At 39.7% G+C, this 27,337-nt stretch overlaps 1 protein-coding gene across 3 annotated transcripts; it reads right to left on the reverse strand.

The window, feature by feature from the left end:
• Positions 1–18: 18 nt before the first annotated feature.
• On the reverse strand, positions 19–22,737 carry arhgap45b (Rho GTPase activating protein 45b). 3 transcript variants are annotated; one of them, XM_038295311.1, is made up of 24 exons: positions 22,275–22,737; positions 20,646–20,895; positions 20,104–20,286; positions 15,996–16,136; positions 15,837–15,921; positions 13,975–14,047; positions 13,766–13,838; positions 13,381–13,512; positions 12,804–12,865; positions 12,605–12,715; positions 12,438–12,518; positions 12,181–12,348; positions 11,601–11,738; positions 11,326–11,519; positions 9,025–9,140; positions 8,839–8,922; positions 8,507–8,608; positions 8,256–8,419; positions 4,123–4,311; positions 3,911–4,048; positions 2,604–2,875; positions 2,293–2,530; positions 1,405–1,510; positions 19–798 (listed from the first exon to the last, which is right to left on the reverse strand). In XM_038295311.1, exons 1-24 carry the CDS (start codon positions 22,548–22,550, stop codon positions 362–364), a joined length of 3,813 nt encoding a protein of 1,270 aa, XP_038151239.1. In that variant the 5' UTR covers positions 22,551–22,737; the 3' UTR covers positions 19–361. The 3 variants fall into 3 exon arrangements, with proteins under 3 accessions (XP_038151239.1, XP_038151238.1, XP_038151240.1); XM_038295310.1 differs by having other exon boundaries at positions 1,405–1,513; positions 22,275–22,736; XM_038295312.1 differs by lacking the exon at positions 22,275–22,737 and adding an exon at positions 21,724–22,213 and having other exon boundaries at positions 1,405–1,513.
• Positions 22,738–27,337: the final 4,600 nt, after the last annotated feature.

Consider the following 27,337-nt stretch of genomic DNA (forward strand, 5'->3'; position numbering starts at 1 on the left):
AACAGAAATACTAATCAGTAAAGTTATAAGATAAAATCAATCTTTATTAAAATAGGTCAGACATGACAGTTGAGACAGGAAACATTCATAAGAAACTGCTTAAGTTTAAAATTTCACAGCTCTTTAAAAAGCAAACTGCTTGAAATGTTTGGACTTTATACACTTTGATCCAAGTAAAAACTGAAAATAAGTACAAGTATAGTCAAAGTGAATTAACCAGAAAGCGTAGAGACGTTTCTCTGCAGGATCATGACCTCATTATATAAGCAGATTAAAAACTCAGTTCTTGACTTTAATGAATAAAACCTCATTTATTTATTTGTAACTCCACATTCTGCTGATTTAACTTAAAATCCTGAGATCAGACAAACTCGGGCTCTGTGTCTCGGCTTCTGGTCAGGGGCAGATTCTTCCCACACAGACGGGCCAGTGGGACCCTCGCTGCAGGAGAGCCAGGGTGGTTGTTGTTGGACTGGTTCACATTTAGCTCGGCCAGTGAGGTCGTCACTTCCTGCTCCGCTACGTCCCCCTCGTCATCTGGAGGCCTGCTGTCCGGCAGATCGGGGGGGTCTCCTCCCTCAGAGGTGTCCTGGTCCTGTTCTGCCTCCTGCTCCGGGTCGGTGTGGGCGGCAGAGTGACCGGACAGGTCCATGCTGTCCCTGTTACTCAGCTGGTCGTCGTCCATGCTGAGCTCGCTCTCCTGCTTCACCAGCCTGCTGGATCTGCGGCTGCTCTCATCCAGCTCTGAGTCGGAGTCGGGGAGCTGCTCGCTGGAGCCCAGAGATCCCAAAGAACTTCCTAGAAACAAATTAAAAAACAAAATAGTTTCTTAAACCCTAAAATTCCTGGTTGCTCAAAGACGATACCAACAGGTGTCAAGAAACAAAGTACAAATACTTCGTTACCATACTTAAGAAGACTAATTATTTTTGGACAACTTTTTACTGCTATTCCTTACATTTTAAAAACGGACTCATTAGATTTGTTTCATTTCAGCTCCATTTAATTTTGGCCTGTTGGTATTTAGAAACAATAAAAACCATCTAAATTATTTATTTCATCCATAATAATTGCTTTGCGGTTGGTCTCGCTGCTGCCCCAACTTGTTGTTCACCACATACCAAAATAAATAGTTTTTTCAAGATGCAAAGTTAAATCTGTCACTGTTACCATAAATTATAAACCTAAGAAAATTCAGTCTAAGGAAGTTGTCATCCAGAATTGTAGAAAAGTGTTCATTTAATAGGGTAGTGCAGTAAAGCTTCTGTCCTTATTTCTTCCTGCATTACTTTTAGTTTTATACTTTTAAGTAGTTGTAAAAATGTTTAAATAAAAACAAAAGCTTAAGCTTATAGTCTAACCTGATAAATATGAATAGTTTTGACACCTCTGGCCTTCACTCACCACAGCCTTCCTCCTGCTTGTCAGAGTCCGGTTTGTTCTGCTCCTCTTTGCATTCGGTCTCCTCTCCGTCTCCGGGGCTTCCCGTCTTTTCATTGGAAACGTTTTCCTGCTTGATTAAAAACGTGAAAAACATTAAAGCAGGCTGGATATTTTCATATTGATCAAAACAGAAAATTACCAAAAAGATTAATATAAAGCAGCCAAGAAACCACACAGGGAGTCATTCAATTTATATAATGAAATTACCTAGTGTACATAAATAAAATAGTTATTCCTGCATGATTTATAAGGGAAGTGTTATGGCCGTCCATTATGTAATGGACCATAACTAAAGTGAATGGAAAGCTTTTCAGAATATTCTGAATAGAGTTCAGTTCATCAGTGTTCACAGCCTAACCAGCTCAGTCACTTTGGTGCTGTGACTCCTAGAAGTCTTTAAAAGGGTTAATATAAAAGCCTTTATCTCATTCTGTGGAAATCTGCTCCTTTTAGGTCAGATTGAATGAAGAATGTTGAAAAAAACCCATTAAATCTTCCCTCATATTCTAACTGATTCAGATCTGGACTTTGGGCCTTTTTTTAAAACACAAATCTGGTTTGAACCAGTTCATCTTCTTCTGTAGACTTCTTACATCCTTATATTAGCTCTAATGACCTCCTGTCCATGTCCCTGTTTACTCCCTCTCCCTGCAGTAAAGAATTCCCACAGCATGGTGCTTCCACCACTGTGTTCCACATAAAGGGGTAACTTTCTGCTACAGTTCAGAAAATGTGTACATTTCTTTTCAGACTTAATGAGAAAATAAATTCTCAGTCCTGCAGAGGAGAGTTTAGAGCCTGAGATCTTAAACTTTCTGACCAAATGAAGGAAGTATTTGCAGCCCCTACCTGCTGCATAGAGCTGGATGTGGAGGGGGTTTCTTTGTTGGTCTGTGAAGTTTTCATCTGGAAAATGGAAGAATAGAACACAACGAGGGCCTCCACGATGCGGGCCTGGTGTGGATAATCTACCAGGGAGGACAGGGATATCGTGGCCCCGGTTGGACGAGGTCGCATCAGGGAGGGCCCAAACACAATACCCAAGTTACTGGGACTCATCTTGTTATCCTCCTCCAGCTCTGCAATCCTGGGAGAATAAAACAGAAATGTTAAGCGGGGGCAACTTGTGACCTGAATCGATTCAAGTTATCCCAGCTGACCTTCGAAGATGGCGGATGATGTACCGCAACGTAGCAAAGTTAGGTTTGGGCAGTTCCTTCACAAGATCCCTCAGGCTGTCCACCAAGACAAGGATTTCTGGGTCTGTGCTGGGCCCCAGGTCCACCAGCTCGGGCCCCCTGACCACGGCTGGGGTGGGGCCGCTGGACTCCGCCTCCTCTCCCTCAGGCGTGTCTCCTTCGCTCTGCAGACTTTCCTTGGCCAGACCCATAAGTGTGTTGTACAGACGGAAAGGCATGATGGGCTCCGGCAGCTGAAGGGAACAGGAAGCAGAAGATCCAAATGTAGAAAACAGAAAAAAGGAACACTAAAAATATGCAATTTAGCTTCTATCCAAGCTCCCCCAGTTTTAGTCCTCATCTCAGTTACTGATTTGTTATCCAACACATAATTATACATACATTAAAGTTTAGCTTCAGACCATGAAAGTTTCATACTCTGACTCATTACTGCTCTTCCAGTGGTAAAATTAAAACCACTTAAGCCTCCAAGTCAGATTTATTAAATTGTTAATTTCTGAAGGCTTTGGCTGCTCAGCACTGCCCCCTGGTGTCCTACTGAGGAACTGGCCCAACACAAAATCCCACTTTTCCTTATTAAGGGCTGCAACTATTAATTATTTTTTCAATTAATCGACTAATAATCAGATAGCCAAAGATTCCTTAAGGACTTTTTATAAAATCGAACCTGAAAAAACTAAAACTTTCCTACTTGAGTTGTTCTGCATCAAGCATATTGACAGACGGAAAAAAGTTTTTTTTTTGTTTTAAATCTTAAAAACAAAATATTTCATATTTTTTACTATTTTGATTTTAGTGCTCTAAGACACGTTTTACAGTCTCTACACTCCATTTAACGATTAATCGATAACTCGATTGGTTGATGCCTATTTAAATACTTGATTAAACGCGATTAATCCGATTCATTTTTTCAGCCCTAGTTGCAAAGAAACAGGAAGATCTGTGAAACTTATTTAGATCAAATTGAGCAGTTTGTATCCCGACTATGCAGATGTTCCCTGACCTGAAAGTCTTGGATCTACACTAACTCTGCTTGTTTTCCTTTCATTACATTTTAAACTGGTTAATAACTCCGTAATAAAATGTTTAATCACACTGACGTGACTCAAAAATAAATAAGTAATAATAACTGAATAATCCCTGTATGGATTCTATGCTCTGGTATTTAAGCAGTGACAGAATTCAAAGACCAGGAGGCATAATTTAGCATCGATACTCCGTTCTTCTTTAAAGACCCAACAATGGCCTTCAATAGGGTGCTTTGGTACCTGTCTGAGGTAAAGCTTGAGGACGTTGCTGATGTCATGCGGCGAACACTGAGACAGCTCCACCAGCTCCTTGCCGTTCTCAAAGGCCTGACAGAGTTTCTCCACGCGTGTTTTCACGCCATTCACCCTATAGATGCCCTGTAAAGAGGAAGCAGCGTTTCCAACCAGAGGCTCCAACACCGACTCAAACATCTAAATCAGTGCCGCCTCACCTTCATCTTCAGTGCACGTCTCTCTATCTCTGAGATGCACTTTGTGATGATGAAGGGGATTCCATCGCTGGCGCAGCTCGCTACCTGGGTAAAATCCCTGCCGAACAGCTGCAGGCGGCCCTGCAGCTTCTTATGGCCACACTGGATGGCGAGGGTCTCCAGGCAGCGCTTATGACATGCCAGGAAACACTGGGAGAGAAGAGGAAAACCATTTATCCAGATGTTTTCCATTAGGACGGCACCCAGTCATCGCTACTTCCTCAAAATAAGTTTCTGGTAAATTATTTGTTATCAGCCTTGAAAATGTGCAAAAGAAATCATGCAAAATAAGAGAAAAACAGAATGAAATTATATTGCATTTTAGGGCAATAGAGACATTCTTGGAAAAGGATAGTTTTATTATGAGTCCATCTATTTTAGTGGGGAAAAAGACCAAATTAAAAAGAAACATATTTTACAATTAATATATTTTCTCATTGCAAACACTCCCTATAAAATACAATATTTAATTTCTATGTTGTGTAAAGTAGGGCTGCAACTAATGATTATTTTGCAAATCGATTAATCTGTCGACTATTTTTTCAAATAATAATCGGATAGCATTTACTCCGGAAAAAAACGATAATCACTTGATCACACTGCCTTCATCCTGTTTTGTTCTCTTGTCTTGTACTGTTATTCTTTTACACATGGTTTTATAAAGTTGGGTTTCATTCGTACCGTTGAATATGACAGTGATGGAAAACCGATTAAAGTTTGCTTGTTTGTTCAAAGAAAACTTGTTGATTAAAGTTAATTCTGAGGAATGAACAGAATGCGTCTTTGTTTTCTCCAAACTTGGGAACTAAGAACCTGTTGGCAAAAGGAAGTTGGACACAGTGTAACAGCAGGTAGAGATATTAGCCTGGCACTGCCGATTTTAACATTTCGATAGCTAAAATCTGGATACTTGGTCTCTAGTGCAACATCTACACCCAGTTTTTTTGGCCTGAATTTACCTGAGGTGCGTTTCTCATTTATTGCATAAATGAAATAGTTTTTTTTGTGACTATATATCATGGCAGGAAAGTTAAAACCAGACATGTCACAGCTGTTCGTGTATGCGTTTACAAAAAGCCCCAAAAAACATGAAGTGGACCTGGACGTTGAATGAGGACTTTATATTTAGATCAGATATGAAACCTTTGCTGTCTTCCTGTGGATGTGGACTAGTACTTCAAAATAAATTTTAAAAAGACCAAAGTCTATTAAAAACTTTAGTAATCCGTGACAAACATCCAGGTCGTCTATTTCTGGCATTAGATCCAACCTCATAAACCTGACAGAAACCAACGGTTTGCTTATTTTGAGCTGAACGGGTCAAACATTTTACGTCTTCTCTTTAAAACGCTCATTTTCCCTCTAATTCCATCTACACCTACCTATGTGGGAAGCCGTTTTTTGGGTTTTTTTTTTTTGTATTTGTATTTTTTTTTTAAGTTGTTTAACCAGGGGAGGAATATGAAGGTGTCTGCACACATAGGACTGTAATGCTACCTGAACCAGAGCAATGCCTCGCTCATCCTCCTGGTGGCACTATGTTCATGATCTGAATGGTTTTATCTGCTTAAATCAGACTCTACAGCAGGGATAACTTTGCTTGGCTCAGTAATAAATGTATTGTTGCATCTGAAGCTGCTCCATTTCCATTGTGTGAAAACTTTGGTGAGTTTAGCGTTTTGCTGGAGGATCAAATGAGGTTATCCAATAAAGCTACTATGACTCATGGGTTTTAATAACCACTGCATCCTCTGAGGTCGATTTTGACCCACTTTCAGCATTTACAAAGTTTATACAAACATTTTGTTTGCACTATGGCCAAAGCACAAGTGATATGAGCAACAACCCAGGGCCTGGAAGAACTAGGGGCCGGTGGGGGGCCACTAAGGACAATTTGTTTTTGTGTAGGCATTTGATTCACATATAAATACAATAATAAAAAAATATTTCCTGATGAAATTTTTAAATAAATATATCTTGTAAAAATCCTCATTTAGAATTGAAAAATGACTGGTTTTGAGGCCCAATTGATACGCAAACATAAAAGGACTAGCCTAAGCTTCAGAGACGAACAGTCTGATAGTGATGAGAGCTCACTGGCCTCAAAGATGGAGGACCTTCTAGACGTCCTAAAGCTCAAAATGAGACACGAGTTCTATCCAAATCTTTGCGTAGCTCTAAGGATCGCTGCATGTTCTCTTTCTGTGAATGTTTTAATTAATCTTTAATGGTAGAAGGATGAAGTTGGCAGCAGTGATCATTAGATTTCCTGCAGCGACATCTTTAATGACTTTGCAAACAGAAAAGCTGGGAAGGACCGGTTTAAAGGAAGAGGAAGACATAAATTAACGATTAGATAAACATAATTTGTTTCAAATAAGGCTTTTAGTATAAAGTTTTAAGAATCAATTATTAAGCTTTGTTTTATTTTCTAACCTTTTATTTCCATTATTCAATAAAATTTAGGATACTTTTCGTATTTGATTTTTACTACGTCTGGTTTTATTTTCTTTTTTATTCAAAGCTATGTTGTGGTTTATTTTTTTCTCATTAAAGTTTTTATTTATTTTTCTTTTATAACACAGTTACAAACATAGGACATTCAACAACAAAAACATAAACATCGGCAGCAACACAGAACATGACAGCACTTATCAGTTACCTATTCATAGATATAAAAATGCACATATTCATACCCACAGCATACATCACACCCCAAATCCCCTAAGAATTTTTACCAACATTGTAGTCAAAATTTACCCATGCTTGGCTAGCCTTACTGGGCTCTTTCTGCACCCTAGAAATCATGACCTCATAAGCAGCTGTCTCTGACATAAGTTGAAGCCATTCCTTGATTTCTGGTCTATGTGGGCTCTTCCATTTACAAAGAATAATTCTGGCTGCTACTAGAAAACCTGTTATGTTGTGGTTTATTGTTGTTGGACTACTGATTAGTTTTTCAATATTACTTTAAACCAGGTGACACTTTTACAGTAAATAAAGTAACAGTGGATCAGGGGTCTGCAACCTATGGCTCTTTAGACTCCTCACTATGGCTCTTCATCGCTCTGATGAAACGATGATGATGAAGAGCCAGATAATCTTTGGAAAATAGATATACTGAAAAAAAAAGGGTTGGATTTCCACAATAAATAGAATCTAAATATAACAGAAATATATTTTGGATTTTAATTATTTTTTTATATTTTCCAAAGATTTTAGAAAACTATTAAAAGTTTATTTTCTTTTCACAAAATCTTATATATTTATTTATTTTTTTTTAGAAACAGCACAGTGATGATTAAAAAACAAAGATATCCCTTTAGATAATGTAAAATGTTCAGCTCTAAACAAGTTTTAGTTGGACTGAATGTAAAAATGGCTCTTTGGACTGTAAATGTTGCAGACCGCTGCACTCGATGAGTCATATAAACAGTGAAAGAGACTGCAAACCACCCTGCCAGAGCTGCAGGGAGTTTATTGTTTACTGAACTGTTGATTGCAAATAGAGGACATCAAAACTATATTTTGCTTAGGGTCCCATGGAGGCTTGGAACCAGGGCTGCAACTAACCATTATTTTGCAAATCGATTAATCTGTCCGTTGTTTTTTTCAATTAATTGATTAATAATCAGATAGCCAAATGTTGCTTAAAGAAGACTTCTTAAAAAATTAAACCAAGTGAAACTTAAAACTTTTCCACTGACAGATGAAAGATATATATAAATTTTTTTTATCCTAAATACAAAATGTACATATATTATTTAACGATCTTGATATAATCACTGCTCTTAGTGGATTGTTCTGTCAGCTAAAGGCATGTTTAGAATCTCTATACTCCACTTAACGATTAATCGATTACCAAATTAGTTGAAGATAATCAATTAATCAGATTAATTGGATCAGGCCTACTTGGAACCGCCCTGTCTAACACTATATTGCTATCTTGAATGTCTATATTTTTAGGTGAAAAATCAGGAAAATCAGCGTGTTTATTTCAGTGAGAACAGCAAAGTGAGTGAGTTGATTAATGATAATTAAATGATCAATGTAAAGATGTCTGCTATGTTTATAAAGCATCATAATGGACTCACTTCTTCGCACTCGGCCCCCTGGAAATAAACGTAGCTGTCACATTCCCGACACTTGGACGGAGTCCGAAGCTTCTTTAGTTTGTGGGTTTGGGCCGCTTTAGACAAGCCGATGTTCCGGAACGGTCTGGTGGAGACCGCCACCTCTGGATCCATGCCATTAATATCTGCACAGAAGGATCAGACTCCGTTAAGGAGAAGCCGGCGTCACACAGGACGGCAGGAAAAAAATGGATTCTCTGTTAAAAACCTACTTGGGGTTTCAAATGATGAAACGTTTCCATCTTTCTCATCAGCCTCCTCATCCGATGACATCGTTCCTGTCGACGACGTTCGAGCCATTTTGGAAATGTCACCTAAAGGTGAAAGGTTCATTGTTTTTATAAGGTGCATGTATTTATCACCAGATGAGCAATATTCATAATGAAATCTTAATTCTTTAGGAAATTCATTTTGTAGTTGCACATCCAACATCATGATTTATCATTTCAAAACAAACCTTTAAAACAATGTTATATTTTCAAAATCAGAGGAACAAGTCTTCATGTTTCTGTCAACGTGTTTAAAAAACAGATTTCAGACTCACTGGTGCTGGCGGTCGGAGAATCCAGCACCGCGTCTCCCACACTGTCGTTGCTCACGGTGGAACCCCAGGATTTGTGGCCTTGTCCTTTGGAAACGGGAAAACGAGAGCATGAGGAAAAAGATCCGAACAGTACCACAGCTCTTTAACCCTTAAAGCAACATCCAGAGTTTTTTCAGGGTGGTTTACTTTTGCGTTGAGCCTCCGTCTCTCCAGCAGTGGGATCCACATTGATGGAAATAACTTCGCTTTGAGTCGAATGCGAATCGGTGTTGAAACTGTCGTTTCTTGGTCTGTGGCCATGGCTGAAATCATCGGATAATTTGTCTTAGTGTCAGTGGTGGACAAAGTACTCAGGGGTAGTACTTCAATAAAAGTATTAATACTCATAATTAAATCTTCCTCAACTACAAGTAAAAGTTGCTCGCTCATCTATTAGTCAAAAAAAAAACCTGAAGTACTCACTATTGAAAGTACTTAAGTATTCAAAATTTTAATTTTCCAATATCAGTGCAGTTCTGTGTCATTTTCAGAGTAAATTTAAAGAACCTTGTAACTTTAGGAAACCACTACAAATTCTACACGATCTGTAGAGAACTTCTGCAAAAAAAGGCTAAAACAATAAGGACAGTTATTTGGATTATTTCTTATTTAAAAAGAAACCAGGAGTGTCTTGATTTCACTATGGAATAAAGGTTTAAGGTTGAATCTATCAGCACCAAGAAACCACAACTCATCCTACTGAACAACTTGGCCACATGGAAACAACTAACGCCTTAATTCAATGTATAAACTACAAATAATATCTGGCATGAGTTTCTCATGTGTGGAATGTCATTAAATCTGTAAAACAGTGGTGTCCAGATTCAATCCTAAAAGCTATCTGCCATGTTAAAACTGCATTTCAAAAGTAACAAGGAACTAGAAGCTTCCTAGAAATGTTGTGGAGTTATTAGTAACCCAAAATAAAAAAAATAAAAATACAAAAGTAAAAAGAAGATACTCAGATTTGTACTTAAGTACAATTAACAAGTAAATGTACATAGTTACTTTCCACCACAGCTTAGCGTCTAACCTGATGTCTGTTCAATGAATATGAAGTCATACCTACCGTGTTCCCTCAATTTTGGTCCCAGTAAAACTAAAGAGTTTATTGTACTTAATTTTAATTGTATATAGAAAAAAGGCAGTTCATCCAAAACAAAAAATACACAGTTAACACCTCTGAACAGCAAAAACGACCTATAAATAAATAAAAATTACTTAAATTAAGTGTATTTACCCTTGATTAGGTAAATAAGATGATCTGCCAATGGAATGATATTTTTTTATCTTAAAAATAAGGCTGAAACAATTAATCGGACAACTAATTTAGTAATCATTTAATTGTCAAGTTGAGTATAGAGACTCTAAAAATGCGTTTAGCTGACATAGCAACCCACTTATAAAAGTAGCTATACCAAGACTGGGGGAAAAAAAAAAAAAGTAAACATTTTTCATTTATGATAAAAATATTCTGTCTGTCAATCTACTTTATCCAGAACTCCTCCAGTGGGAAAGGTTTAGTTTCACCTGGGTTCATTTCTTAAAAAGGTCTTCTTTAAGGAACCTTTTACTATCCGATTATTAATCGATAAATCTAAAAGAAGAATTGAAAGATTAATTGATTTGCAAAATAATTGTTAGTTGCAGCCCTACTTAAGATAAATAGATAATATGCACTAGAAATAACACAATGCAGTTGTTAATTATTTTATGTGTAAATTATCTTGGTCCATTGGTAAAGTGTCTCACTTAGCTCCTCAAGAAAAAAATGCACTTATTTTAAGGAAAAATGACTTTTTGAAATGTGATAAGGGTGATTTCTGTCTTAACCCCTAGAACCCTGCGGACCCACCGGTGGGTCCAGCTGCTACGTGACCTCGTAATTTTAACAAACCCCCAGTATTGATGTAAAAAACACATTTGGCACAGTTTGGTGACATTTTTGGATAAATGTTCCAAAATGGCCTCTCCGCCTAAGACATTTCTCACTAATACCATTCTAAAATAAATATGATTCATCTGATTGAGTCCAAATTTGGTATATTTTTTACACAACATTTAGATTTAAAAGTCTGTGCTACTTTTTTGTGCTATAAATAATATTTTGGTAGTGTTTTGCAATGTTTATTTCAAAGAAAATTTTGGCGAGGTTCAAAAAATGCAAAATATTTAGTATTTTGTCCCTAATATTTCAGGCAGGGTCAAAGCTACAATGGTGCTGACACCAGAAAACCATTCTATGACATCTTACCTTTACAGAGGTACCAAAAGTTTCTTCTTAAATCTAATAGCTGTGAGGCTATAAGTTATTTACTTTTGTGTCTTTTGTCAGGCAGAAATTTATTTATACCCCCTGAGGGTGTAAGAGGTTAAACTTTTGTTTGAGAATGCAACTATAATTTGTGGCAAACCTCTGTGTTTTTTGCGAGTGCCGATTAGCTGTACCTTGAAGAGTTGGATGGGGAGTACGTCTCAAATGAGTAGTGGACTACAGGCTGCTCAGGGAGCTGCAAGTCTCGCACATGCGCTGCGTATTGTTGGCCAGGGTCGTAGAGCTTACTGCTCTCGCAGAGAGTCTGGTAGTGGACGGGCAACGCCACCGTCTGCATGTGCATTAGCTGGTAGTAGGATATGGTGGCCTGCAGGATGAAGGTACAGGGGTTAAAGACGTCTATGCAGAGACGGGGAAGGGGATTGGATGAGTGTGTGTGCGTGCTGACCGAGCGGAGCGTCTGGTCGCTCTGTTTGATGACGTCCTGAAGCTGCCGCAGCACCGTCACCTTTATGTGTTCCAGCTCCAGCTGCTGAGTGGTGGCGTCTGCTATGCATGTTCTGTAGGTGGCCTCCGCCTCCACGGCCTGTGTAGCCATGCAAACAAATATTCAATGCATTTGCTTTAGCTTATTTTCTAGGTCTGTCAAATCAACCGGCTCAAGTTAAACATGTTGCACTCGATTTATAATAGCAAGAAAGATGTGTGTGAAAAGATTAAGAGAAATGTTTCATGGGTAGGGCAGATGGGGCCAATAAAAATCTTGGGGTGGCCACTGAAACTAAAAGCCATAATTTCAGGGTTTGAATCTACTATTGTGGTAAATAAGCCTGTAAAAATCATAAAGATTTAAAAATCACAAAATAACCCAAGATATGAGTATTACATTGGTGGCTATGCATAATGGGATGAAATGCTAAACTGATGCTACTACAATCTACACTGCCCAGTGGGGTGGCCTGGGCATTGCACAGGGTGGCCACCCCCAGGTGGCGCCACTGTGGAGAAGTTGAAATGTTGGTTCAGACCTTGTTACGAGCCTCTTCCTCAGCGCGCTTCTTCTTCTCCACAGACTTTGCAGTGGATCCTCCTCCCTCCTCCTCAGCTTTACAGGCTGCTGTTTTGGCCTTCTCGTACTCCTCGTAGCGGCCAATGTAAGCTTGCTTGGCTCTTCGCAGGTTTGCCTCACATTCAAGCTTACCAAAAAAAAAAAAAAAGGATGCATCTGGGTTGCAATTTCCTGCCACAAATCAAAATCAATTGGGTCAATTTGAAAACGCCCTACCAGTTTTCTCTTGGCTCGTATCCAGTTTTCTTTGATTTCCTTCCTCTTCTTCTCGTGCTCCTGCTTGCGCTGCATCAGAGGCTGTGATTGGAAGGCAGCTTATCAGGTGGGATGTCAGGAGGTGGGATCAAAAACGAAAAGCTCTCTGATTCAGAATCTGCGTTTACCTGAACGAAAGTCTGATCGTGCAGAGTCATGTTGGCGTTCTGAAGCCCTACGCTCTGTTCATGGTCCTGCTCCAGGGCCAGAGAGTAGATGGAGAACAGGGGCATGTGGGGCTAAAGGGAGCAACACATCACTGTCAGAAGATCTAAAGAACAAGTCTTTTTATTTGGCATATTTGGAAATCGGATGAGGAGGATTTACGTGTGTTATGCTGTGTTTGCAGGACTGGTATATTTTCTGGAGGCTTTTGGCGAAGTCTGCCTCTGTAAATATAGAGCAGCAAAATCTCTTAGCATTGTGGCTCCCCCTTGTGGTTTTCAAATGGTGAAACAGTTTAATTCTGCATTTCACACAGGCATAAAATATGTCAAATCACAAACAGTGATACTAACAGCGGTGCAGAAAAATGGAAGAAAGATGATTTGAATCCATATCTCCACTTGTTGCTGCTGCATTTGTTCAGATAGCAGCTCAGCTTTAAAACTGGACCTTGATTTTTAATTTTTTCTTTTAATCCTTAACATTAACGCCCTCTTTCACATTATTTTTAAAGGAAGACCTTTTCCTTCCACTCACAATCATGTCAGATAAAGTCCCCTGAAAGTAGCTGAAACCTTTGGCTGGAAAGTTCAAAATAATGTAACCCTTCCAATAAAAGACTTCAGCAAAGCAACGTGAACCCCAGACAGCCGGAAATAAAGCTTGAATACCTTTCCTATAAACTTCTACTTAGGATATTTGCCCTCCAATAGCCTTGACTTGACACGTTGCCACTTACCCAATGAGGTTCTCCTTTCCACATAACTTATGAGGTCCTTCATGTACTTGGAAATGGTTTTGGCATAGAGCAGAGCCGAGTCCACCCCTCCCTCACTGCGCTGGAGAATCACATCCACTTCCTCAACTCTGCCTGCAGAACGACACGCAAACATCCGTCAGTCCGTGAAAAATAAATGCAGGTTTTTCCTCCAACTGTGGTCTAATGTAGACTGATATCATTACTGTCCAGTGAAATTTATATCAGCAGATCAACTGCTGAACAGCAGAAAACTGAATAAAGAGAGATTACTTTGGTTGAATTAGAGATAATCTGTTAAATTTATTGGATGCAGAAATGAAAACATAATATTTCAGCTTTTTCAGGAAGACTTTGGGAAGCCTACCGCTGTCCTGCAGGTCGCTCCTAAAGTGACCTTCAACTCCCTGGCCTCCAGCAGCATACAGGTTCTCCATCGACTGAAAGCACACAAAAAACACAGCCTTTTTTGTTGTTGTTTTTTTTTTTTCCAATTTCTGCCACTGAAACACTCTGATAATAAAAGTCTTAGAGACGCGTTAAATCGACATGTGGGATGTCTGGTCCCAGACGCACCCTGCTTTTCTCCGTGGGCAGCAGGGAGAGCAGCGTGCTGCTGTCCACCTCTCCCATCAGCAGCTCAGACACACTGCGGGAGAACACAAGGAAACACCTCAATGAGTTATTTTATTATTTTATCATTTGCAGCAGATTTAAATCAAAGCGTTCATGTTTTCTAATGTTACAGAAGAGTTAGATTATGGCCTGATGTCTCAGACAGTTAAACAAATACTCTCTGAGGCGAGAGAAAGCCTCAAAAGGCTGTTTGTTTAGAGTCATACTATCATGGGTAATAATACAAAGTGGTTGGAAAAGGTGGGTTGGTATTAAGTAAATAGTGCTGCAGCAGTCCAAAGTCCATATTTATGATGAAAGCAAAGTTTGACTTTTCATTTATTCTGAGGCTAAGATGATTGTTATTCACAGTTGGATGCTCACATGTTCCGGGAATTTTTAGAGCATCTCATGCTTCCTTCTGCTCAAAAGCTTATATGATATGATTGAACTTTATTGATCTCACATTGGAGAAATTTGCCTCTGCATTGAACCCATCCCTTTGGGGAGCAGTGGGCTGCCACTGTGCGGCGCCCGGGGAGCAGCGTGGGGTTAAGGGCAGAGTGGAGGCAGTGGGATTCAAACCGGATACTTGCAACTTTCTCTGAGCACAAGTGCACTGCTCTAACCAACTAGGCCAACACCCCCCCTCACCTTTATGGAGATACTAACTTCCTTTTGCAGCAGGACTTAGAATCTGTCCATCATACCAAAAACCTACCAAAACTGGTTTGGTGGCCATGGTAACCACTGTGCTGGACCAGTAGAAGTAACATGACCCAAACCCTATGAAGAATCTACAATGCAGACAGGCGAAGAGCTAGCAGAGGCTGATAGCCTCTATGCTACATCGCACTGATGCAGTAATTCATGCACTGAATATTCATGCAGTCTCATCTCTTCCGAAGCACCTTTCAGAGGGAGAATGTAGCGGCGAGGAAGAAGCTGGTGCTTTTGTTTACAGCAAAGCAGTTTTTAGGGGAGAAAAGAAAAAAAAGGGAAGGAGGTCTGAGCCCAATGTGAAACCTTTTGCAGGTACACCAGATACAGGAAGTGACAAAGATAAAGTCTTGAACCAAATCACCTCTATCGGGTTTGATCGTTTTTCTCTGAAGTCAGAAAGCTCATTTCCTTTGGAACTGGGCTGTTTGGTAACATATTGGGTAAAGAATAAAAGTCAACACTCCTTTTTTTTTGTTTTGTTTTGTTTGTTGTGACAGAAAAGTTGGTGGGAGGAAGAGCAGAGGAGGGAATGAGGAAACAGGCTTGTGAAGCTGATTTCAACTGCCTCTGCCAGCTCACTTCCTCCTAAAACCGAAGGCTGTCTAAAGCTCTGAGATGGCACAGACACTCTACTCTCTCTCTCTCCTTCACGGGTTTATGTCTGAGAAAACAAAAGATTAAAACAACCTAATCACCATCATTTTAATTGTCCTTTTGATCTGGTTTCTGCCTGCGTTTGTCAAAAATCCAGCGATTATTCTCACGCTGCCTTATGGGCTCAGGCTGTGCAATCTGTGCCGTTAGAGCTCAGGTAGTCAACAGCAGTTTCAGGTTTTGGTTTTTTTGACAGTAGATGAAAAAAAACAACCACTTCCTGTTTTCAGCTTGGCTTATGCAAATGTGTCACCAACAACTCACTTCTCACAGGTTCCCAACATCAGACTCTCAGCTCACTACTACACACTCAGCATTGCAGTCGTCTGCATGTGGGATACGGGTCATAAGGTTTAGACGCCATCAGAGTCAAACCGTTCGCTCAAACTAAAACAACCAGTTTCAATCACAGCTGCTAAATATCCGTTTTGCTAAAAGGTACTTACTTGCCACTAAAGGCGACTGCAATAGTCTCAATGGCCTTCTCAAATTCTTTCTTGTCCGTCTCATTGGGCGCCTCATAGTGAAAACCTGAAACGGCGATAAGATGTTCAGGTTAGAGTATGTTTCCTCCCCCCATCCCTCCTTCTCTTTACCCAGCTCACCTTTAACCTTGGAGATGAGCTTCCCAGCAGCAGTGAGGATCTCCACAGTGTTCAGTAGTGGGTACGTGTTGATGACCTGCCGTAGGTTTCGCAGAACCTCTCCCAAACACTCGTGTGCCACGGGCCGCTGGCTCTCCTTACCTGTGTGACAGAGTAGCTGGTGAGACAAGCCAATTAAAGGCAGTAGAAAAAAAAAACAAATCCACAGATTGTGAATTTTCCACTAGAAAACATCAGCATCTCTGCAGGAGCTTTTCTCAGATTCTCTTTGTTGCTTTAAATCGTTATTTCAGTGTGGAAACGGGAGAAAAATCAGATATTCTGTGGCAGTCCAGATGTGGACTTTGTAAAAAAAGATGTTTTGTGAAGCATCATGTGTGTCAAACATTGTCATTAAGTACATTTTTCTATTAACTGAGATTAAAGTAGAAGTCGGTGTCATAAAGAATTAGTGACGTTTTCTTACTGAGAGAAATTTTAATTTTAAGGGCTGCAAAAATGAAATAAAGGTTATTATGAGGCAGATTTTTCCATTATTGTGCACACACTTTTTTTAGGGTGTGACACTGTATAATCTGATTAATTGTCTCTGTAAAGTGTCTTGACAAGACGTGTGTTGTGAATTGGCGCTATAGAAATAAACTGAATTGATTATCAGACCAATATTGAGTAAATCTTAAGCCTAGAGGAAAAATGAAACATTAACACATTAATTTTAACTTCCACAGATGCTAGCTGTTTCACTTCATCTCTATTTTCTACTTTTTATTTTCTGCTGCAAGAAAAATTTGATTATGAAAATCCACCAACAGAGATCAGGGCTTATAATCGGTCAGCGAAACCAAACGGCAATCCGAACCAGAATTTTGAGAATTAGGATGTTATATAAAGAAAAAGAGACTTTAAAAGAGATTTAGAATAATTTAGGTGCTGAAAAACACATCAGACATACATGAGATCAGATAATTGATGAGAATTTATCCAGATATAGCAAACGATCACGACAAATTAACTGCTACTGGTGAGAGCGCTGATACTAAATGGTTGGTTTGAGTGTAGGAAATGAAAGTAGGTTGGGATAAACTGCAGCCTGGTATGAAAATGTCAAAGAGTCAAACAGACTTGGAGTTTCCCTAAAATTTGGACAAGAGTCAAAACAAGCAGCGGTGAATAAGACATGACTGAGCTGATTGGCACGATTAAAAACATAATGAAACAGGATTTCTAAACAATCCTTTGTCATATTGGGATTAGTTAATCTCTAAAGATCAGATTTTTTTAATGGAATTATGTAAGTCACCCTACTTTGTTTTATGAGTTACTTATACATGTTCCTGTTTCCAGCAAATAAAGAAAAATAAAACTTGCAGACGGAATAAACAGGTAAGCAGGCATCAAACCCTGTAGCTATGAGGTGATTGTTAGATAGATTCATATAAGTCTGGTTGTGAAGCCTTACTATCATAACTAGAACATTTTTCACATTTGTTAACGTTTGCAATCAAACATCAATCATATTAATATTCCAATGAGAAAGAATCTGGAAAGTGTGGCCTGTATTTTTATCATCCCAGATTACTTGAATAGCCTTAAATAAGTCAGTGCATCAAACTCTCTTCAGTAGTGCATAATATATCCAGCTGTTCCTCAAAAGCCCCAGATGTTTGTCGTCAGTGAGCCCCAGGGCAGCCGTGGCTACAATGTAGCTTGCCACCATCAGTGTGTGCGTGAATGGGTGAATGAATGTAGTGTAAAGCGCTTTGGTCAAGTCTCCTGACTTGAATAAAGGCGCTATATAAGTACATGCTATTTACCATTTACAAAAGAGAACAAGAAGCAGGATAAGGTTATAAAATACTCTAAACTGAACATTTCCCAGAGCTCTGTTCAATCCATCACCTGAAAACTGGAAGGGTGGGGCACCACCAAACAGGACAGGACTGTTAATCTAAAGTGACAGGCCTCACAAGGGACCTTTAAAAACACATGACGACTCTGGGGGAGCTGCAGAGAGTCACAGCTCTGTCAGGACAATCAGTCAACTGGACAACTATCATGTGTGCTCCACACATTTACAGTTTTTAAAGGTTTTAGTGAGGAGAACACCACCAAACGGTTCCCACAACCATGTAGGGGAAATGGCACAGAGGTAGAAGGTGGGGCTAAAGTTTAACTCTACCTGCAGGTGAAATATATGGCCCTGCAAGCTTTTTCTTTTTTTCCAATAACCGTCAACTGTTCACAGTTGATGGAAAGATGTGTGAATAAAGAAACGCTTCTTAAATGTTGAATGAAAAACCAATGCTCTGATTTTTACTTAAACATAAATATAATGATTCAAATGTTACAATATAATAAAATCAAATGGTGATTGAAATGGCCCTCGACTCTGAACAGAGTCAAGGGCATTCATGGTATTTCATGTGGTCTGTGAAAACAGCTTTTTAGCTTGAATATTAGTCGTTTCCAACGGCGCCTAGTCCCCTTTTTTTAATTTTTTCTTATATTTTAGGCTCTAGAGGCCTTCATTTTGTCATTTTTTTTAAATATAGAGACAGGAAAGTGAGTGAGAAAAGAGGGGAGAGACATTTGGCAAAGGTCAGCAAGGCCAGGACTTGAACCTGGGACAGCCAGTATATGGGTCATGCCCTCTACCTCTACAATATAGCAGCACCCAAGTTCCATTCCTAACAGCGCCTAGTCCCATTTCTCTCCTACACATGGCTAAAGACTCAGCTTTTATTATAACAAACCACACATGTTCTCTTTCATCTTTCATCTCAGAGTTCATTGTAGAGATAGTTTACTATTACCAGTGCTTCTGTGTTCTTTTTCTATGTCTGCTTCTGTCTCCTTGAACCCCAGTCGGCCTCAGCAGACGGCCGCTCACACTGAGCCTGGTTCTGCTGGAGGTTTCTTCCTGTTAAAAGCGAGCTTTTTCACTCCACTGTCGCTACAAGCATGCTAGGTGTGAGGGATTGCCTTAGAGTCAATGAGTCGATGCAATCAACTTGTTTTCCTAAGATAGAAAACTGTAGAAAGCCTGTAGAGCCTGAACTTTTTTCCCTACCTATATTGTAACCTTGCACTTGTGTAGCTACCATGAGCTTTCGGCTGGAGGAGGTAAACAGACAGCTGAACCTTCAACCTCCCTAAATCTGTCCATCAACAGAACAGGAGCGGCAGCAGGAGTCAGAGAAGAGAACAGAGTTACAGAAGAACCCGAGAGACTCGAGAGTTCAGTCCTTCTGCTCTGCCTTATCCGCTTTCTGTGGCTTGTGGAGTTGGGTCACTTTGTTCACAAGTGTTAACAAAAGCTGGAAAAAAATTAAGTAGCACCATTAAAGTGAAATAAAAAGAAGGTAGTAATAATCTTTATAGTGACGTAGGTCAAATTATCAGGAGGAAGTATCAGACGAGGCCTTTGTCACAGACGCATCCATCATGGCTTCCTGTTCAGAAAGCTAAAATGGGTGAAAAGGAGCGTGACTTAAAGCCAGATAACAGGAGACGGAAAGATATTTCAGGATCTGCGCTAAATAGGGGCATTTGTAACCAGAGATTTCTAAATGGAGCTGAAGGACAACATTTAAGTGATTAATTTTCTTGTGGGTATCACTCCATCTCAATACAGGGACGCAGTCTGTTTTAGGCTTGGCTGCACCGTGCAGTAGAGGCACAGAGTGCATGAACACGGCTGCAGTAAACAAGAAGCTGGCTTCCTGCAGGAGACAAGAGTGCGGTTGACTCTGTAGGCGCAGCGGAAACGCACCCGTCAACTCTGAGAGAGGAAGCTGTGCACCAAAGCTCCTCCCACTGCTGGTATCGAACACGTAAAAAGCACACGTGTTTGGGCTGATGTAAGATCAACAGGAGCCCTCCGATGCATCCCAAGTTTGACTTGTAGTAGAAATGAAGCAACAACAGCATTGTTCTAACTGAACAACTCACCCCCGCAGGAACAATAGTGCTACCTGGCTTTACAAGCATGCAAAGTCGTGTTTTGTCTCCACCAACATGAACACATTATTTCATGATGCTTCTGCAGGCGGATTACAGCACAGGAGGAGACTATACAATGAAGAAATAAAAGGGGTCAGCTTCTTACCCTCAGCCAGCACAACATCCTTCAGCTTCTCCACAGCCTCAGCGAACCGCGCCACATCCCTCAGCAAGGCCGGGATGTCCTCCACCTCAATCACGGTGCTCTCCGGTACCTCTGACTGAGGGGACGGACTCGAGGCCCCTTTCCCCTGACCTTTAGTGTGTACCCACGATGGAACTGGGAAACCTGTGGAAACATAAAAACGCCACATGCTCAATTCACCTCTGAACCGATCCAATACCCGTTTCCTTCTCAGGAGAGACCCAGTAACTTCTTGGACACAATTACAAGAACATTCTGCTTTTACCCTTAAATAGTATAATTTTCTCTAACATTTTTACATTAAAAGAACCTTTTTAATCCCCACAACATCCAAGTAGAGCTAAAGTCAGAATAAATAATTTGCCTGTAGGTTGTTTGATTCACCAGATCAGGTTGCATAAATCATTTCCATCCTCTCTCAGTTTTTGATGCTCTTTTAGCAGGCAGTTCTATTGACCTCAGTGAACCTTTGTTATGAACTTAACAGTGTTTTCAAAGCACACCTGCAGCGCTGGCGTGTCGGGTCAGAGCCGTCGGCCTCTTCAGGGTCTGCCCGGGGGACGGACAGCCCATCGCCTGCATGGCGGCCAGCTTGGCGTGCTGGGGGCTCGGGGTTCCCGGGCATGACAGGGAGGAATCCTGGAGCCCCGCTGAGGTGGGGGTGAGAGTGGAGGAGGTGGTGGAAGAGGAGGGCGAGGAGGACAGGGAGGCATCGGCCGCATCTTTCCGAGGCTGCTCCTGGAGAATGGAAAGCTGAGGGAGAGAGAGGGAGTAAAGATTCAGTTCTCAGGCTTTTTGAAAGGATCGTCCAGGATGGTCTACAGAGGTAACGCCTCTCCGTATTATGTTGTTTTTCCTTTGGCGTTAAAAACCTGATAGCTTTGCATTAAAAAGTAAAGTGATGACTCCAGTACTGCCTGACATACTGGAAACAACCTTATTTGCTGACCAACGCTTTTTTTCAGCTTGTGGCCTTTATCTAGTCATCATGATTCTTCCGTTTTAAATGTAAATACATTTCTACCTTCTTCTGAATCACTTTACATTGGTTTAATCTGTTTTTATATTTCTGCATATGAAAAGGACCCATTTATCTTTTAAAGAGATCGCACTGGTTGTAATTTCCTCCAATATTCAAACTGAATTGAGTTTAGATTGAGACGGGTGAGAAACTGGCCCACTCAGACTTCTGTCCTATGATCGGTTCATCCCTGGAGGACTTGTGACTGCCTCTGCAGCCTCCACCACCACCACCGCTGCTGCTGCTGTTGGTAAACACACATAGGAGGCCTTTCACAAGATCCTGTGCTGCGTTGTGCAACACTTCCTGACTCCAAATTGCGTCGGGTGTGGCAATTTGACACATGGAATCAAATATCACAATGTTTGTAGAAGCAACATTGGAGATGACCCAATTAAAATGCTTCGAAAATCAAGCAAGGTCTACTAGGCAAATGTTAAGACTTCAACCTGAATTGAACGACAAGCACATTTTGCAACGATAATATCTACATCTTTAGTAGATTGGAGGAATATTTATCATACCTGGATGGTACTGGACAGAAGTAGCCCCACACCTACCTGTTTGAGCCATATGCTGTGCCTGTTGGGCAGTATGTCCAGCTTGTCCTTGCCTTTGGTCTCCGCTTTCTTAACTCTTTGAGTGGTGGAGTAAGGGTTGTAGCTATTTTTACTGCGTTTCAGCATTCTGCCCAACCTAACTACACAATTAGTCCTTCTGATTGCAGTCTCTGGTAGAGGCAGGGCACAATGAGTGCTTCAGTGGTTGAAAAGAAAAAAAAACCCACAAGAGATGTACTTCCTATGCAATACTCAACCAGATATGAGTCAATGTGCCATCAGGTGCCCTGTAGAGCATTCGCCATTGTGACTCTGCATTTTCATGACTGTCTAGAAGAAGTTTCATGCATGCAGAGGTCGGTCTGTCACCAGCCAGAAGTTGCCATCAGGGGGTCAAACCCCTCAACACTCACATTCAGGCCCAGAATCACCCCCCTGGTTTGGAGATGTGCTCCATACAGGAGGAGGTTAACTGACCCCCCCACTCACACTCTCTCACAGACACACACGCTCTCTCTGGAAGCAGAAACCAGAAGTGATGCGCTACTCACAGACTGGGCGCCGCTCTGAGGACCGGGGCTTCCTGCTCGGCTCTTCTTTGAGATGGACGGAGTCTTAATGAGTTCCCGTTTCTTCCTGAACATCTTCAGCGTTCCCTTCCCGTCCATCCCGACTTCTTTGAGTTTGACGCACAGACCCCCCACCCACCCCCCGGCTCGCCACTTGTTCCGTCTGCCGCTGGCGCTCAGCGGGATCTCAGTGCCATCCGTGCCGACCCGGAGCCACGATAACTGTCTGTGCGTCTTCCTCCTCCTGCTGTCGCTCATCGAGCCGCGCAGGCTCACTGACGCACAGAGACGCACGACTCTCTGCTCACCGCAAAAGCTGCGCGCGGTGCGCTCCGGGCATCCGCTCTGTGCGCGCGCGTTGGCGTGGGGGGTGGAGGGGCGCCGTGGGGAACCACACCTGCTCCACAAAGTTTCAACGGACGTCACTCCGAGTGTTTCATGAGTGTGAACCGATGAGGAGGACTGCTGAGTGCGGAGCTGCAGGTTGTCTCCTCGCTCTCACCAATCAGTCCATCCTGGCGCAGGTGTGTGTCCAACATGTGACCTGAGCCGCGTCACCAGCTGGAGACGTTAAAACGACTTATCAATGCAAACAAGATCGTTTTTCTTTTTGTGAAATATGCAAAATCCTGGCAGCTTGTAAGATCCTGCAGAGTCTGGTTACAAAACACAACATCTGTCTAAAAAAAGAAAGTAAGAAAGTTTTGAAGCTGCAAGATTCACTCTGAATATAACCTTTATAAATAGCTTAGTATATAAAAGTTTTAAATGTATTACTCCACTGGATAAATTTGTTCCTTTATCTCATTTATTCCATGCGTAAACCATGTTTTTAGGAATTTAGTGTATGTATTTCTGAACAATCATCAAATCGCCCATATAAATAGTCCTGCACTGCAAAAATTGAAACTTCAATTCAACTTAATTCAACTTCTATTACTATTTATTTTAGTATTTTAGAAACAAAATAGGCTTATCCCCTAGAAAAAAGTAGTATACTTTAAGTAAATTCTATTAAGAATACTTAAGTATAAGTTTAGAAAGTATACCAAACAATATAGATTTTTAGTGCACTTGAAGTTTACTAAAGTAATACTTTTTTGAACTAAATTGGGACATTTTTAAGTTTACTAAAGTATACTTAAAGTTTAGTTTAGTAAATAATAAAGTAAACAATAGTATATACTATTGTTAAGTATATGAAAAATAGTTTAGAATAAGTCAACTCTAAGTGCACTGCCTGATTTTAAGTATGAAATTAGTGCACTTTTAGTATACTTGAATAAACTACTTTTTGCTAAGGGATTGGAATAAAGACATCTAAATTATTTGTTCATGCATAATTATCAGAGGATGATGAATGGTCGGAATGGTGTGAAATGTCACAAATTTCTCACGTTTTGGATTCAGGAACAAAATAAAAACACAAAATGTTTATTCTGGAACGATATTCAAATAATTATTAAAACAGTGACTGAATTCCCGTTTAAACAATTACAAAAGACTTTTGTTAAAAAATGAATTTTTTTATCTGCTTATCATTAAAGTGTTGGCCTCAGTGGCGGTTCTACACAAAAGGGGGGCCAGGGCTAATTTTCATGGGGGCACATCACAAAATAAATACCAAACACACAGAAAAACAGAAAAAAACAAACAGATTTAGGGCTCATCATTTAGCAGATTAAGTGAGTCACAAAGCCAAGTTTGCAGATGAAAACTGTGATTCTATTACTGAAGCTTAAAGCTGTTATTTCAAAATTAGGCGTGCAGGTGGTGCAGTGGTTAGTGTCCACGACCCATGTAGGGAGGCCTTAGTTTGAATCTGATCTGTGGTCCTTTGCAGCATGTCTCTCCCCCTTTCCTGTCAGCCTACTGTCAGAAAAACGAGTCACTACTGCCGTGAAAAAAGTAAATTGTGAAGGCAGGATATTAAAACTGGTCCAAAGGAAGAAACAGTTACTGTCTCAGCTGTCAGCATATATTATCATAACAATTATTTAGTAAACTGGTGAAGATTCTCAGTCATCCAGGTCATAGTCATTCGTAAAAAAAGAAAGTTCACTGGACAAAGTGTCCAGTGGATTGCTTGCATTTTATTTTTAGATTTTATTTTATTTTTTTTATTTTTTTTTTGGAATTAAAATGATTTAGTATTACAATAATCTAAATAAAAACATTTCTTAAAATAAGTGTATTTGTCTGTATTTGAGCAGATAATTATGACAATCTGCCAAGAGAATGAAGAGTTTTGCTTAAAAATATATGCTCCTGATTTAAGCTAATGGAGTTTTTTTTTTCTAATTTTAAACATAAATCATCTTATTCTATTTGCAACAGTTTGAATTGCCTGCTCAAATCAAGGGAAAGTACCCTGACCTTTAAAAAACGTAGTTATATACCAATTTTTGTAGTGTATGTTTTCAGTATAGAGGCCAGAACCAGTTCTACTGAGACTCTGGCCCCTGTTGACCCCTGATCCTCCCATGTAAAAACTAGTTGGCAAAAAAGGTTAAACCATTTTCTATGCAATCTAATACTAAATTATTTCTTTAACGTGCATCAAACATTCACTTTTTCTGCTCTAACAGACTCCCTTTCTGTAATTATGCTTTTTCAGAAGGTAAATATATTTAAGACAGGATTTATATTTTCAATAAAATGCTGTGTTTGACATTAACAAGGGGGGTAAAACATTAACAAATTAAACTATAGTTATGGTCAGAAATATACAGCCTCTCACCATCAACATGAATATTCTATTAAATGTTGTCTTTTACGAATAGTCCCTTTAAAAACTGAATCGTTTAGGCAACAAAAAACATCACAGCTTTAGGGCCGCAACTAAAGGTTATTTTGCAAATCAATGAATCTGTCCGATATTTATGTTTATATGACATTAAACCAGGGGAAACTAAACTTTTTCTACCTGAGGAGTTCTGGATGGAGCATATTGACAGCAGCTTCCACCAACATATTCCTTTTGAAACCCTACCTTATAACCATCAAGATTCTTTTTTTTCATTTCAGCCCAGTTTTTTTAACCGTAACATTTTTCTCCAAAAGATATTAGGGGTTTCTACTTGGAAAGCCAGAAATATGAGTAAAGCTTAAAGATTTCAGTATCAGAGCAGCTGGGTTCTCACTCTCGTAGCAGACAGCGTGTCTTTACCGGTACGCTGGTGTTTCTTCATTTCTCAGTTTGGGAACTTGGTGGTTCCTGATCTTTGGAAGGAAAGTTCCTTTATTTATATTTCAGATAGAGTCTGGACTATGGAGGACCAACTCTGCCATATTTAAAAATAAATACAGAAATAAATAAATGCTCAATAAATAAATAAGCATACAATTAATTGCCACCAAAAATACAATAAAGAAATAAATGTATGTAGAAATTAAATTATACATAAATGTATATAACTCTTTTAAATAGCTTCTTTATTTAATTGCCTTTGTAATATTTATTTTTTGTACTTTATAGTCTTCTTTATTTTTAATTACTTATATTTTTAAGTATATATTTATGTGCATGTTATAATATTTTTGTCTGTTTTATTCTTCCTTTGTATTTTTTTAATCCTGGTTATTTCTTTGCTGATGTTTATTTCTGCCTGCCCTTTTTACATTTATACTAGAGAGTCAATTATTTGAGAGAGGCAATTCATTGTATGCTTATTTATTGAGCATTTATTTATTTCTGTATTTATTTTTAAATATGGCAGAGTTGGTCCTCCATACTGGACAGGGCTGATTGTTGAGGCAGGAAATGTGTGTGTGTAACCAAACACATCTAAGCTGGCTTTAAAAGTAACACAACAGAATGATAATCGATTCCAAAAACAGTAAACTACTGTAAAAATCTGGGTGTTGCTCTAAAACCAACCAACTTCAAGAAATCCTGCCATTTCAGATAACAAGTTCAGTCAGACATGACGTCTGTCTAAAGTCAGTTCATCCAGATGTTAGTGGGAGAGTGTTTATACATTTTACTCTGTGTAGTTAATTCCAAATCTCTGTTAGAAAAAGTTCAACAAAACATTCTTGATGTTTAATGTGGTATTATTCCATCTAGAAAAAAAATTATACATATTTTTTTACATTTTTAAAGGCTATTCATCTCTTTTCAGTGTCAAATAAAATGTAAAATAATTCCTTTTCAGAAAAAAAGATGAAACTTAAACCATCTGATCCTCTTCAGCTTTTATGAACAAGCTCCCCGTGTACGAAACATTCAGTTATATTTAAACGATTTTCACATCATTTCAGGGTTTTTCTTCCTTCAGTGGATTAAAGGCTGCGTTCACACTGCAGTCTGATCCGATTTTTTGCCCAAATGTCACCTGTATCTGATCTTTTCATGGCAGTCTGAACAACACAGATCCGATTTTTTCCGATGCGACCCAGGCCGCTTGTCTATGTGGTCCTGAATCCGATACGAATCCGAACTTTTCTAATGCGACCTGTGTCTTAACGTCCAGGTCGCATTCATCTGACCTGTATACCATTAATACCCGACAAAGGTGACTATTCTGGGTCTTAGTACGCAGAAGTGGCAAGATAAACAACAACCATGGTGAACAATAATGCAGAGAGCAGGCTTTTTTGTTTAAACCATCTTGAAAAGATTGAGTTTTTAAGGTTGGGAAAGATTGCTAGATGCGCTCCAGCACTACCATTAATGTTTACTTTCATAAACACAGAGCGTGTGACATCATTACATCCTCCACTGCACATGAGGGACACTTGGGTTGTACGAATGTAGTTCACACAGGGGATCACATAAATCGCAGACTAATATATATCTGCAAATGTGAACAGCAACGCAAAAAGAAAAATGGGATTTCACAAAAAAATCAGAATTGAGCATTAAGGCGTGTAGTGTCAATGCAGCCAACGTCATTCATATCATTGTTAAAATTAGGCTTATGGCTTCAGCAGGATGATCTCTGCATTTTAAAGTTTTCTGTGACATTTATGTGGAGCAGAAAATGTACTCTGCATATTCCTCAAAATGTTTTCATTTGGTGTTTAATGACTTCATAGACCAA

The sequence above is a fragment of the Cyprinodon tularosa genome, unplaced genomic scaffold (genome assembly GCF_016077235.1).
Source record: "Cyprinodon tularosa strain WSP-4 unplaced genomic scaffold, ASM1607723v1 ctg353, whole genome shotgun sequence".
In the NCBI taxonomy this organism is placed as follows: Eukaryota; Metazoa; Chordata; class Actinopteri; order Cyprinodontiformes; family Cyprinodontidae; genus Cyprinodon; species Cyprinodon tularosa.

What these genes read in the sequence shown, in the direction of transcription:
- arhgap45b (XM_038295310.1), bottom strand. Translation starts at nt 22,550, where the DNA reads ATGAGCGACAGCAGGAGGAGGAAGACGCACAGACAGTTATCGTGGCTC. An exon ending in GGAAAGGAGAACCTCATTGG is followed by an intron (nt 12,866 to 13,380) that starts GTAAGTGGCAAC and finishes CTATATTTACAG; the next exon opens with AGGCAGACTTCGCCAAAAGC. An exon ending in GACGTGCACTGAAGATGAAG is followed by an intron (nt 4,049 to 4,122) that starts GTGAGGCGGCAC and finishes TCCTCTTTACAG; the next exon opens with GGCATCTATAGGGTGAATGG.